The 15,549-nt window shown below is 30.1% G+C and overlaps 2 protein-coding genes across 2 annotated transcripts in view; both read right to left on the bottom strand.

Moving 5' to 3' along the window:
* Positions 1–15,549, bottom strand: part of LOC112683166 (neuropeptide CCHamide-2 receptor-like) — a 204,314-nt gene that overhangs the window by 65,261 nt on the left and 123,504 nt on the right. The window lies entirely within an intron of this gene.
* LOC112683156 lies at positions 3,962–5,045 on the bottom strand. The gene is made up of 2 exons (XM_025554057.1): positions 4,980–5,045; positions 3,962–4,675 (listed from the first exon to the last, which is right to left on the bottom strand). Exons 1-2 carry the CDS (start codon positions 5,043–5,045, stop codon positions 3,962–3,964), a joined length of 780 nt encoding a protein of 259 aa, XP_025409842.1.

Genomic DNA, 15,549 nt, shown 5'->3' with positions numbered 1-15,549 from the left:
TATTATATCAAAAAACTAAATGTAAAGAGGGTAAATCCTTTATAAAATTGTTACAACTTATTAAAAAAAAAAAATGGCATAGTGGTTATGTTTATCATTTTTATATTATTATTATTATTTTACTTTTTTATTGCAGTAAATAGAAATATTAGTTGGTGCGTTGTATTTTATGAAATTTATAAATGCTTGAATTTTATATTGATCGAAAGCACCTAATTTTTCTTAGTTATTTGTCAATAGTGTAAGCTTGTTATGTTAATATTAATTATATCTCTACAGTATAAAAGCAATTTAATAAACGGCTTTAAAACCGTAGAATTAATTGATTTATGTTCTAATTAACGACATTAGCCCAATGGATCTTAATTTGTTTTTCAGTTCAACAGTCTTTTGCTATAATTTATTGTAAACATAATTCATATAGAATTAAAAGAAGACAACATTAAAAACCCTTTTTATTTATATCTTTAACGCAATAGTTATATTTATATGGATATTGTGTGTAGTAAATTATAATTAAACGGCTCAAATGTATACGAACATATATTATTATTATAATATAATGCGTAGGTAATTCATAATTTTTCATAAAAATCTAAATTATCGTAATGATTATTTTCCTTTTTCAATTCCAGAACCTTAAAAAAAAACCTACCCGAATAGAGCGTAAGATTAAATTTATTTCAAAATCATCGTGTTCTATAGAATTTTAATTTCTTCTATTTTTCGAATGCTTTTAATCGACAACGACGATGGCACTTTTTTTTTAAACATTTAAAATACAAATCTATCTGCGCATTTCACTATTGTTTTCGTTTTTTTTAACAGCCTTTAAGTCGAAATCACATTTTAAATAAGCCATCAAGAATATAAATACAGTGTATACATATATGTCTACATCGCAGAAACAAACAACATGCCTATACACAGTAGTACATTAAAAGCATATGGGTTTTTATATTTTTTTGAGACTTTTTGTCTCAAAAGTGTATATGATAATAATAATAATTATAACCTACTTATTATAATAAATGTATTGCATTTATTTGGCACCTCACGTTAGTTAAATAGTTTTCTACTTATTTTGAATTTCAATGTATTTACCTACTCAGTAAATCTGTGAGTGAATTGTTTTTGAGCAGAATTATATTTATGTATATGAATCCATAACGATATACGTGTCGAGTTCGTTCATGGTAATAATGCGCATTTATTAACTGTAAACTGTTATTGCAATAGGTCCGACCTTTATAAAAACATTTGTACCGCAAATATGAATAGTATATTTCATTGTATCAACATTCAATAGCTTATTTATTCAGCGAAAATTGTTTAATGGAGTTCCTACAAGAAAATATAATATTTAAATTGGATTAAATAGAAATAAGAAAATATTTACACTGTTTTATGTATAAAACTACTTGAGCGCAATGTGTCTTTGAATTTAAGTCTGTTATTTGATTGTGTTTGTATCTTATTGTAGTATAATGGTATACAAAATCTACGAACTATGATGCTAAAATACGACTATTGAAATATGAGACTTTTTCACACACTAAAAACTTCCCAGCATAGGTTCATATCAAACCGTTATAGCAATTAGTTTTATTAAGCCAGAAACCAATGAAATGTAATAGGAACGTTTTGACCAAAATATCAGAATAATATAACGAAAGGGCACACGATTTGATATATATTAATAACTATAATATTCTTTTAAGGAAATTGATTAACGATCATAATATATTTTATACAACATAGATTATTTTGAAGACTAAACGTTGTGGAATTATAGAATTTTTATTATATTTGTTATTTTGAGTAGTGAATATGGTTTATTTTTAAATAGTTATCTGGACAGTGAGATAAAAATCGTGGAGAATTTATTAAAGTAACCGAGAGAAGACGGTGGACTAAAAAGTCACAAAAAATAAATAAATTAAAAACACTTCTTTGAATAAGTTATGCGTTTAAAAATATTCAAAACTAGAGTGTATAAAATGTAATAAAATAAACTTAGTGAGTACCGAATAGTTATTATGAAAAAAATGTATGACTATGACTGTAAAAATTCAGAGAAGTCCATAAAATTATTTAAATGTGAAACAAACATTTACGATTTAATTAAAAAAAAAAATTAACATGCTTAATTTTATAGTACCTTCGAAATAATTAAACACTTTAGTTCACGGAGCTTTGAAGATATTTTGAGATATAGGTCTGGAAGTATCGAGAGTATTTATAGATATAAATCTTTATATTCGACAGTACGGCACATCATATGTTAATATGAAAATAAGTAAATACCTGAACTAACTCGGCGATCATAAATAAATCGGTCAAAATTAACAAAAAAAGTTTGGTTTATTGGTTTGATACGTTTGGAAGATTTTAATTGACACACAGAAAAGATATCGTCAAATAATTGTTTTAAATTTCAAAAAAGACTGATGTGCAGCTCAAGTAAATATTATCATTAATCATTTTTTATTGTTTTGAAAAGGTATACAAAAGTATGATATTGGTATGATAAATCTATAAATCAGTATATTTTATAAGAGTATAATAAGAAATTGAATAGGTAGGATCTTACATCTATTTTTAGCTCAATAAAAAGTAATAGTGGAATTTAAGTTTTATTTTTTAGGTTAGTTTAAGTGCCCATAGAATTTAGATATAAAATGTTCAAAAAGTTCGAACTTCGTGTAATATAAAAGTTTTCTTACTTATGTAGTAAAAAATCAAAATAGAATTATAATATCAACAAAAAAATAAAAAAATAAAAAAAACGTGAGAAATAATTTTTAATTTTCAAAATTTTATAACCGAAAAATCATAACAAGGTATTTTTTACAATTGGAGATCATAAAAATAATATTTGTCATTACTTCTAAGTGTTCTTTTTTTAAATAAGTATATTCGATTATGTAATAAGTTACCAAAGAATGCAATGAAAGTTATTATAGTTAAAGGAGTTCACTCTAAAATATTCATTCAAAAACAGTTATAATTTCCTAATTTATTAAATAGGTATAAATTAAAATTTATAAATACTAAAATTATGATCTCAATAATCACTAATTATTCATTTCTTATAAACAGTAATTTATTATAATAAACGATGTATCTAGTCATCTAACATTTCTTACTGAACATTTTACTGAAAATAATGTATGCCACTACATTTTAAATATATTTAAAATACGTTTTAATAAATTAAAAATGTATGTTTTTCATCAACGAACCGATACGGATAAAATTCGTAAATTTTCTATCAAAATAAAGGTACAAATGTGTAATTCATATATCCTTTAATTATAATATTAATATTTAATTAATTTTTTGTCTGATTTAATAATATAAATAATACGCATTTTTAAATTTATTGACGGGTTTTATTTAATTTATTTAGTTGTTTACTATAGCTTTCGTATAACACTATATCAACGTAAATTATGTTTAAGTGTCTATAACGAATAGGTTTTAATTTTTCATTATTGACTAGCATTTTTGTATATCTTTACTCACAACTGTAAAAATAGCTGGATAGTTGAAATTACGATTGTAAAAGAACATTTGTGAAGACAGATATCGATATTAATATTAACATGGATAAAATAAGTACAGTTACTGAAGATATTATATATCCCACCCGGCGTTGCCCGGGAAAAAGTCACCTCAGGTAAAAACCGGTATTTTTTCGACTTCGTATTGCCTCATTCGATAAATAAAAAAGCTAAACTTTTGTATAAAATAACTTAAAACAAACAAATAGAATCCGTAATTTTTTTTAAAAAAATGCTCGGTATGAATGATGTTTTATTTATTATACATGATTTTGCTTAAAAATAGTCACGTCACAACGATAAGGTTTCAATTGATATTAATAGGCACACACAATTAAGATATAGTCTGTTAATCAATTTAAAGCTTTCTGATAAACTATATTTTTTGTTTTGTTTTATGGTGCGTAAATAAATAAAGATGACGGTTTTCCGACGCGCGAACACGCGACGTATAATTGTCCATGCGAGAAACAGAGAAACTCTAAGTTAATTCCGCAAACTTCCAACGATTGCGATTTATTTATGGTCATCGCAAAGGCCAGACGTACGGGAAATTGTAGACCTTTAAAATCGAATGGTAAATCTGTTGGAGTCATCGGTATACGCGGGATCAAGACATCTTCTCCTTTGTATTTTCCCTTTATGATTGTTGCCTCAATGACGTTATTCATTAGCTTTTTCACAGCCAGTCTTGTTCCATTGCACAGTCGAGGTTGATTAATGCTATGCAGCATGATGACAACTGATCCTTCTTTTAACAGCAAATTGTGTGGTGGTAATCCAGGCAATTCCAGCGAATTTAAAAACTCCGTGGGATAGTTGATTACGTCATCCTGGTTCATAATGGTGTCGACTGATTTGTAGGAAACCAACTGTCCCGGTAAAAAATTCTGAATGGTTGCATTGAGAGCATCGACATTTTTATTTTTTGCCACCAATATTGCTCGTTTACGCGGCCAATTATGGTTATTGAACTGTTGTGCTATATCTAGGAAAACATGCTGAATAAGCTCTTCTTTAGAGTCTGTGATGTGCCAGAAATCAATGGGTAATGTGATTAATCCGATCGAAGTGTCCACTGCGACTTTATTATTACCAATGTTTAACAACTGTTTCAAAAACACATTTGCAGTTTCATTTTGTTGCAAAAATACTCGTATGGTAGTTGTTAATTGGAGTGTCTTAACGTACCGCCAAAAATTCGATAATTTCAGGCATGCGTTTAGTTCATCAGTAACAGTTGATTAGGGAATGACTGGAAGAGTCTGACGAAAATCACCTGATAACAGAATCATGGTCCCACCAAAAATATTTTGGTTGTCACGAAGATCTTTCAACGTTCGGTCCAGGGCCTCCAATGACCTCTTATGGGTCATTTATTGTACATTCATCCCAAATAATCAATTTGCATACTTGTAGGATCTTGGCCATTGCGCTATTTTTGGATATGTTGCAAATTGGTGTTTCGTTGATTTGCATGTTTAATGGTAATTTCAAGGCAGAATGTGCAGTTTGCCCGCCTTCTAGTGGAGTCGCAGCTATTTCAGATGAATCAACGCTAGAGCTACATTACTTTGCGATCTGATCCTCGCCAAAAGCAATGAAATTAAGAACGTTTTTCCTGTTCCTCGGGGAGCATCAATAAAATAAATTCCACCAGATCCACTGTTCACATCTTTTATCAAAGTGTCGTACGCAATTCTTTGTTGTGGATTTAATTGTGGAACATTTGTACAAACAGTTTCGGCCAATGATCCAGTGTCGTACTGTTGTTCTCTTCGCAACTCGTGGTTTAATGCATCGTGCATATAACGATTGGGTGCCGTCATTCCTAAACATGACAATGCTTTATTTGCCATCAATAAACACATATCAATTTCATTATTTCGTGCTTGCTGTTGTTGTGCACGAATTCTAAGCCTATATATTTCATTGTCACTGACTAAAGCAATATGACTATTTTCTTGATCTGTCTGGTCATCAGTGCGGTTAGCACGTGAGGTAGCTCATCGCATATTTGATTGACTGCGAGGACCTAAGTCAGGTCGTCTTCTTTTCGGCATCGTAAATTGTAATTAATGAAAGTGTGAAAAATTCATGCGCACATACACGGAGAGAACAAAACACGACCGTGGAGAGTACCGTACTGAGTAAGTGTGTGCAGTGTTGAGTAGTTATATAGATAAATTTTTCATACGAATGCAAAGGACTATTTTTGGTGAATTGTGTGTAATAAATGATTGCGGAAATAAGATTACATAGAGAAATAAAACTATGATTGTTTATGATATATGTTGTTGTCTCCATGGCGGTGTAAAGTTGAATAGTATATGCGTGAGGTAATCGCGATTGATCCCTTGGTAACTATTATTATTTAGGTTTTATAATTATTTTAGGTTTCCTAACCTTTTAAACCTTCTCTGGACTTCCACAAATAATTTAAGACTAAAATGAGCTAGATCGGTTCAGCCGTTCTCGAGTTTTAGCGAGACTTACAAACAGCATTAGATTTTTATTTATATAGAAGATAGAAGATAGAAGATTGATATATTATATATACATAAGACTATCGAAGAGAATTTGTATCAAATTACTTCGAAGCATTGGTGACCAAGCCAAATTCATCGGCGTTACGTCAATTCTTCAATGAAAAGTCAATTTATGTATTTGCGCAGCACGGACGAGACATGAAATGCACGGCTTATATCTCATTGGATGGTTCGTGAAATGAATGGAATACAGCAAATGTACGGTAATGATTTGCTCAGTGGACACTACAGTCAGAGCACACTTGACGGAGTTAATGGTCTTGTCGGTTTGCGAACTCTTAAGCCCAGGGAACAATGTTCCATTATGTTTTGTCCAGATGTTTGTAACTAAACGTGTTCCTAGGACCAGAACAGATTTCCAGATTATCAAGACATAGACTAAGTTCGAAAATGAAATCAAGGATGATTTACTTCCGAAAGCCGTTTCCATACCAATTATAGCTTGTAAAAATGTATTATTAAAAAAATTAAAGGCTTCCAATTATATTTTGTGGTTATCCCCTAAAGAAAGACGTACCGCAGTTGATGACGAATTGAATGAATCGAATTCAAAACTACTTGACAAATCCAACAAAACTATGAAATCGGAAAGGTTTATCGATAAGGAAATCGCAGGAAAGTTTCAGGTTATAAGCAAGACAACGGATTGTGATGGAAAATTAAAAATGTCTGGTAAACAATTGATGGTATGATCGAGTAATGCAAGTTTACTAGTGGTGCGGAAATCTGACAATGAAAAACTCAGTACAATTAATGATAAATTAAACAATTGTCATCAAATCACTCGAAGTATCGAAATAATTTCGAAGAAGCTCTCATATCTCACGAAAAATCTATTAGTCAAGATAAAAAATACTGTGAATAATGAAAAAAAAAGCTACGATTTAGACCTCCTAAAAATATATTAAAATATTTGTAAATGTATGAAACCGTTAACTCAATATACCTTATTACTGTTTTGTACTAGTTAAACAAAATATATTTGGAAAACGGACGGCAAAAAAATTAATGTCTCAGTCAAGAAACAAAAAAGCAAAAATGTACAATCCACCATATATAAACTACCCGCTAGCTTAAATAAAAAAGACTTTTATATCTTACAACCGTTTCGGTTTTCTAATAGTTGACAATGAAACCGATTCTGTCTCGATTATTTTAGATAATCAAGATGATCTTACAAATCTTGAGTACATTTACCAACTGATTTAAAGCTTCACTAATACATAAAAATCTAGTCACTAACTCTTCTTCAATTTAAAATAAAAATAAATGCATCTCATTATTATTATCATTTTTTTTTTTTAGCACCAAGATATCAGTGGTAGATCAAAAATATCCTAATGTACAAGAACTTCTGAAAGTAACAAATAACTCGGTTGTAAACCAAAACTGAAAAGAGCAGTCAGTTTACAAGAAGAAATTGATGAAGAGCAGTAAGCCGTCGACAATGACATCGAAAAATCATGAAGTTGTTCTCACATCTGTCGAATCGTTAGCAAAACGGGAAAAACCGATCATGAAGAAAGCCTCATTGAAAATGCCTACTATTGTAGACGAAGATTGAAGGATATTGTAGAAACCTGTATTATATTTTTTTATAATGATTATTACCCTTTTTTTTTTGTATAATTGTTGTAATGATGTGCATCATTTGACTGTTAAAGACGGCACAAATATTTTATTATGTATGCAATCTATATGTACGTTATTTTTAAACCCTTTCAAATAAATAACGGTACCTTCGATACCCGCACGAACGACACGGGTCGAACAATAGTAGTATTGACATCCCTACATTAAAAGGACAGGCCCAAGGTCCATGCCGCCACATGTGCCTATATAACAGGGACACACACACACACTCTACACACAGAGCTCTTGATCTTAGGTCGTCAGTGCATGCGCACCGATTATAAGATCAACGACGAGCGATTTATGTATTTATACATGCGATTTGTTTTAACTCATTTAAGTTTAACTTAAATAAAAAAATATTGAATTATTTTAATCTGTTCGACTTGCGTTCTTCGTACGAGTGTTGAAGAATATCCAGTTCTAGTGTTATTAAATTCTGCATTTGTTCTTTCTTTTTCAACCTCGCGTCGGCATCAGAAGTTTTACGGCGAACAAGTAAGTGCTGTTTTATCTAGTTTGGCAGACTGTACAATTGCGCTGATCGGCTCTTGAACCTTCTCAACCCCGAGAGCCCTCCTTTAAACAAGGAGGAAAGTAACAACCCGTTTATACCACATCCTCATCCCCCACTCATTCCACGAACCTCAGCATTCTATTTTATTTTTGTATTTTTGGGTTATTATATTATAATATATTATAATTTTCTTAAATAACATACAATAATCGCTCAAAAATAGCAATTGATATGATTTTAAAATATATGATATCTGTTATTGTTGAAGTGTAAAATAAATTTACTTTCTACATTTGTACTGTATTAAATATTTTTAAATAATTCAATAAACATTTTACATTTACATACGTGTCAGTAATGTTATTTCGCGTGTGTTATAAATGTATCATATAAAAATATATATTGTAAATTATGTGCATAAATATAATTTGGCTACTTAGAACTTAAGAAGTCTATATGAAATTTCTTACATTAAATTGTTGAAAACAGATTATAAATTATATTTCATTAGAATGACTCTTTCCGAGGACTAGGTAATATTAAAATGTATTTCACGTAGGAAGTCATAGATTTATGGTATAAACAAGTGTTTTTTAGGAATACATTTTATCTTCGTTTACTGTTGTTCGTCCTTCCGATAGTAACCAGTACATAGTTACAATTGTTGATATTAAAAATTAAATTATATTCATAAAGGCCAGTATTATGCTAATGCGTTAAGTGTGATGCGTTTTTGTTTTTATTTTATAAACTTTTATGACGACAAATTACTGAAAAAAGTATATGTCTGTAAAAGATAATTTAATAAAAAAATTTCTTATTTGCTTTTACAGGTATAAAGGTTATATAATTTTAAAATCCCTTTGAGTATATTACATGACTGTAATTACATGATGTTGACGTTATATTGATTTAACAAATAACATTAACACAGACAACTCATTTCCGGAAGGCATGATAAATGTTGAGAAGACTAATTTTCTGAACCGCAATGTCTTAATCGATTACATTTTTGGGGTTTCGTTATTTTAAAATTCAATTTTATTTTATTATTCTATTATAGTGTTCGGAACATAATGTTTGGTTTAAAAATCAGAAAATATGACTTTAAATTTTTTTAGTCACTTTATTTGGTTTTAAAATGTTCATTTTTTTTTTTATTTTTGTCCCATGTTTGCTTCAGTTATACGATTTTACATAAATTATGTCTAAATAATGTATTCTTTGCAATTAACATTTATATAAAGCTATCCAGTTAATTATCTTATTTGTCTGTTGACAAAATTAAGGAAACATTCTCTGTGCATCATGATGATAACAAATTGTTTCATTGAAGTAGAAATTATTGTGTTTTTTATTTTCTAGTTTGAGAGCTATACTTTTTATAAATAAATTTTATATACTTTTTCTTATACTTTTTATAAATAAAATTAAAATTTAAACGTTAACTGATTTTGCCACACTGAATTTAACAGTTGATCTTTATTAAAAATTTCAAAAGCATTTGTATGAATAGTACTAAGTGTGATCTATAAAATACTGGCAGATCACAATCAGTTACCATAGGGGTAATTCTGAGTTTGAAAATGATTTATAGTCAGTAAATTAATTAATCGATCCTACGTTTTATTTTTGGTAGTTATTTAATCTATACTCATTTTGTGCTGCACTATAAGCCATAGTAAATTAATTCTAAGTCCATTGTGCAGATTCCTTAATTTAAATCCCGCAATAAAGATTTATTTTAATTTTAAAACTCAAATTATATTTTTAATCCGTAAATGTATTTATTCCTAATTAATATAAAATATATAGTTTACATTTTAAAACCTATACTTTCAGTGAGAAATGTATTGTAGCTAAATCATGAAAATTACAGAAGAGACATTTTCTTGTTATAAATTCTTTATATGCAAACGGCAATACTGTTTAGATCAGAAAAAAAACAAAATTTTTATTCTAATAACATACGTATATATACTCGTATCTAAAATATAATAAAATATAATATAAAATCCAAATACCACAGAAAATTGATAACCAATGAGGGATTAGGTTAGGTTATGTTAGGTTAGGTCCCTTATATTTATAGCTCACATTAACGTTGAACTGTACAACTCTGTGAAGTCCATAAATACATATTCAAGTACGTAAATAAAGGAAGTGATTGAGCAGTGTTTTGTTTAGAAAACAAGCGAAATAATGTATCTAAGTATGAAACAGGACACTACATTAGCAGTTCTGACGTTGCTTGGAAATCTTATGTATCCATGAGAGATTTCCCCTGTAATATATCATTCTGTTTATTTCGAGAATGATCAATGAATTTACTTTACAACTGATAATGCCTTTTTTAAGCTTTATAAAGCGAAGTTTCAACTTATTTTATTTGGACAAATAACAATTTTAGACAAAGAAAGCAAGGAAAGGGTGCCTCTGTTATCCAGAAATTAATTAAGATCTTGATCGATTGGTAGAGTCTATACTGTACAACCTAACAATGCTGAATGCTATAGCATGTGACTTTTATTTTATGAAATACTTGCTTTAATAATCTCAAATTAATGTGTAAGAAACGGTTATTCCATCTTATTAATCAATCTGCCAAGCTCTTGGGTTATTGAAAGATGACGCTCATTGGGACCGAACTCTAGAAGAAGACACTATTTCTTTTTCCCCACAAAAAATCCATAAACTATTTGCTGTTTTGTTATTATCTTGCTAGTTAACTGATCTGTTAAAATGTTGGAAAAAGTATAAGGACAGTATGTTAAAATATGTAAAAAGACAATTGGTAAATTATTACCGAGAGATTGATATTGAAATTATTATGAACGTCGTTTACATCAAATGTTTAGTGCTGCTAGAAGTGGTTGTGTTTTCAATAGGTAACTACACTTTTCCGCAGTTTGGACTCCCTTTACCGTCTTATGATGTGGATTGATTGGATTGCATTATATTCATTGTCAATCGTGATTAACTGAGTTAATTGTCTTACGACGTAGTTATATAAATCTCTTCATCACAAGACATCAAATCTTAATCATGAACAGTCATGTTTTTTCGAAATTATAAAAAACATTGATTTAGATTCTAGACGGATTTTCTTTTTGGATGCTCCTGGTGGAATAGGAAAAACGTTTTATATGAAGCTGTTGTTTACTAGCGTAAGAATGCACATAAAAATTGCGATTTGTGTTGTAGCCTCCGGGATGGCAGCTATTTTATTGGATGGTGGAAAAATCACTCACTCTGCTTTTAAACTTTTCATTAATTTAAATTTTACTGAAACTCCTTAGTGCAACATTTCAAAGTAAAGTGATACAATACATGCACTTAAGAAATGCAAATTAATTGTTTGGGATAAAGCCACCATGACCCACAAGGAAATAATAGAAGCATTGAATATAAATTTCCAAGACATCTGGAGTAGTAAATATCTAAAATGGATGGGATGAAAGTCTTATTGGCTGAGGACTTCAGGCAAACACTACCTATGTCTGTCAGCCTGCCTTAAATCATCCTTCCTATGGTCTAAGATCTAAGTCAAATTCTTAAAAATCAACATGTGAGTGTACTTTAAAGGTAATTCGGAGGTAGAACATTTTTCCAGATTACTCCTTTGAATAGGAACGGGAAATTTATTTGAAGATGATGATAGAAAATTGAACATTCTAAACAATCTCTATGCAGTAGCTAAGAATCTAAAAAAATTAAGTGAACTAATTTATCTAAATTTAAATACTTTCCATTAAGAAAACCTTAATTGGCTAACCGATAGAGCCATTTTTACACAAAGATTTACACAAAGACACTGCAGCAACGATTCCTTGGATTGGATCAGCTTCCTACTGAAATACTGCAATATCCATCTGTGGGCTCTGCTGTGGATTTAGAAGATATAATTCACTATTCTGTAGAGTTCCTTCACTTTTTAATTCCACATTAGAATCTATGTTTGAAAATTGGAGCTCAAATAATACTTTTGCATAACTTAATGTCTTCAAAACTTTGTAATGGCACACGATTTTAGGGTAGGATCTCACATAAAAATGTAATTGTAGTAACTATCTTTACAGGCTGTAGTATAGGAGAAATATTTTTTCTACGTAGAATAAATTCCATTTTCATCATTTATATTACCACTTTCAATTTAAACGGCTACAGTTAAGGCCTGTTTCGCCATGAAAATTAACAAAACTCCTTAAGCTCCAGTCTTCGAAAATGACGGGAGTGGATTTTAGGAATGACTGTTTCTCCCATGGCCAATTATACGTTGCTTGTTTACGTGTAAGTTCTCCTGATAATATGGTAACACTGCTTCCTGAAGAAAGAACCAAAAATATTGTATGCAAGGAGCAATTATAAAATATCTATATATACTATAGAGATGTATATTTTTATATCGTAATATAATATAAAATATATCATATAGGTAAATCAGTAAAATTAAATATGTATTTTTGTTAATCTGGATACTTAAATTGTTTATTACTGCGAAAAGAATATTAGACTGTGGCTGTGTTTGTGCACCATCGTGACGAGCGTCTAGGATTTGCCAAGACCACCGTCGCGTCGGCACCCTCTCTTTTTTACCCCCACCGGTGACGCGCACCCGGTCGCCCGGGCCGTAGTTCGCGGTGGTGTGTGTGGAAAAACTGGTTGTCGGTTCTGGACATTCGTTCGCCGGCCGGCCGATAACTATCGTGCCTGCGCCGCCTTTGCCGTGTGTGTTATCTTCCTAAGGTCGATTCTTTCTTTGTACGCGATTGTCGTTTTGTCGTGCGTATGATCCGCCACCGTTGTTCGATCTCGTGTGTGTGTCACCGCATGTAGTGTCACCGCGTGTTATTTTAGATATTGTCGACCTCGTGGTCACTTTCGCGGCTTTGCGTCATTACGCCCCGTTTATCGCGTCGGTTGATTGGTGGACAGTGGTATTATACCATCACCGTGCACCGTATTTCATGAACTCGCTTTTGTGTGTGTTAGATAGTTCCTCTTCGAGTGCGTTTCCCGTACGTTAACCTGTTTTCAGTCGCGATCACTTTAATTTCTTTGGCGTCCACGTGGTTTTCACCCGTGGTCCTTTTTACAAGTCGGTTCGTGGTGCGCGTCGCGTACGCCAGTAGTACCAACTGCGTTCCCGACACAAGCCATCCATCGCCACGATTGTTGTCCGTTGCGGTCTGCCGGTTGGTAGCAGTACTTATTTACGCTGCCATCTAGGAGTCAGGTGTAGCGATTATCAGTTGGACCCTTATCACCACCACCCGAGATAAGATTATTTTATTTAACCATTGTTCGTTAACATTAATAATAATAAGTTTTGTTTATCATTTTCTGGGCCTTTATTGTCCTCGAATATCATCATCCCCTCGTTTCACTATAATTTATAATATTCTTCAGAGCGCACGTTCGCGAGTGTCGCGCGGCCGGCTGGCGATAAATATTTTTCTAAGGCTCCGCGACGGTGCGTACAAACAGGCTGGTTTAAAAACAATTAGAAATTTAGTTAATATATAATCTACACTCATTGCATACATTTATATTGTAAAGTTTCTAAAATGCATCATATCTTGACGCTTTTAAAATTTACATTCAGAAGGAAGTAAATATCGTTATATTTTTATAACTCTATTTGTTATTTGGTATAAGCATATTAAAATATTTAGTTATATGATAAGATTTGATGATAATATTATTAAAATTAATTTTAACATCAACGAATCAAATTTTAAAAATCGTCATACGAAAAGTGGTAAAATATTCTTAAAAATAATTCTTTATTTTTACTAAAAACTATGTGTTTTTTTCTAAATTCAATTAAAAAAGAACTTCCACTCATTTTAATATTTATACATTATAGGTAAATGTAAATCATATAAAAAAAAAAAGAAATTATACATGAGATTTTGTACCGATAAGCTAGAAGATTTATATTTTTCTAGAATAAAAACTTTTACTAAATAAAATGGGAACAGTGTTTTTGGTATTTAAAAAAAAAAGATTTATGTCTATTTTTTTGTTTTATTTTCCTTATATGATTAAATAATTTATATTGAATAAAAATGTAGAATTTTTATTTTAAATAACCAAAATATAAAGTTAACTTGAATTATTATTAATAGAATAATAATTATTTAACTTTTAAGACATTAAGTTGAATTTTTAATGACGTAAAAGATTTAGTATATATTTCATATAATTATTATTTTGTTCTATTTACATCATAATTACTGCATCCTTACTTTATTTTAACCATATAATAACATTATAAAAATGTAAAGTTTAAATCTAAAAGTTCTAAAAGAGGATTTTTTTTACATTTTTTGAGGAATAAAGTCAATTGCGATTAAAAAAATCATATGAATGAAAGGTCACGCATCAAATATTAAAAATAAACATCAGTAGTGTTATTATTGTTATTATTAAATATTTCATATTTAATAATTCAACTGTAGTAATTTTAAAAGTTTAATTCAAAGTTCAGTTTGAACCTAATTTTTCTAAGCCTATAAATCATACGAAATTATACTCGGAATTGACTATTGACCTTTCCACATTGGTCTCGTTTATTGTTGATTATATTATTATTTTATTTCATTTCGATTACTGAATTAAAAATGCATTTGTATAGTAATATAGCACACTCATTAAAAACTATGCACAAATTGCAATAATTTTAATTCAGTGAGATATAATCACACGATGACTGTATAAACTTTAATTGCTATCCAAACGATATTGAATTTTAAAATAGTAACATACTTACACGCGCCTGCATACACACACATACACGCGTGTGCGAATGCATACAGTTATTAGACCACGTACGTGAGTAAACCGTTCACTTATTGCACCCAGAGGTGTTTTTAATCAGGTATTAGCGCATTTCTGCGGGGTTCATACAATTTAATCAACTCAATATGTCCCAGCGAAATGGAGATTAAGAGATTAACGTTCGACATGGTAGATATTTTACAAATGTGTGACTGCAAGTTGTTAAATAATTACGCTTAACTTTCAATATAAACACAGAGTGGATACTGCCATCACGTGATGAAAGATTCTTCCGTAAAAATGTACCATCTGTCACTACACCAGGATCATAATAATTATGATTAAAAATAATTTTTATGATTCTAAGCATGATGCAACTTCAAACTGATAAGTAACCATTCGAAAATCTTTTTTAAAAATAGAAAAAATATACCTTTTATAAATGATGAACACGAATTATTAAAATATTATACATATCAAATGTATAAGGTTTTCTTTTATC

The sequence above is a fragment of the Sipha flava genome, unplaced genomic scaffold (genome assembly GCF_003268045.1).
Source record: "Sipha flava isolate LNK unplaced genomic scaffold, YSA_version1 220_pilon_pilon, whole genome shotgun sequence".
NCBI classification, from domain to species: Eukaryota; Metazoa; Arthropoda; class Insecta; order Hemiptera; family Aphididae; genus Sipha; species Sipha flava.
The sequence above is the reverse complement of the archived record's forward strand: the minus strand, read 5'-3'. Positions and strand labels throughout refer to the sequence as shown.

Coding starts and splice junctions, on each gene's coding strand:
- LOC112683156 (XM_025554057.1), bottom strand. CDS start 5,045: ATGCAAATCAACGAAACACCAATTTGCAACATATCCAAAAATAGCGCA. Junction 4,676..4,979: donor CAATGGCCAAGATCCTACAA/GTATGCAAATTG, acceptor TTTTTGAAACAG/TTGTTAAACATTGGTAATAA.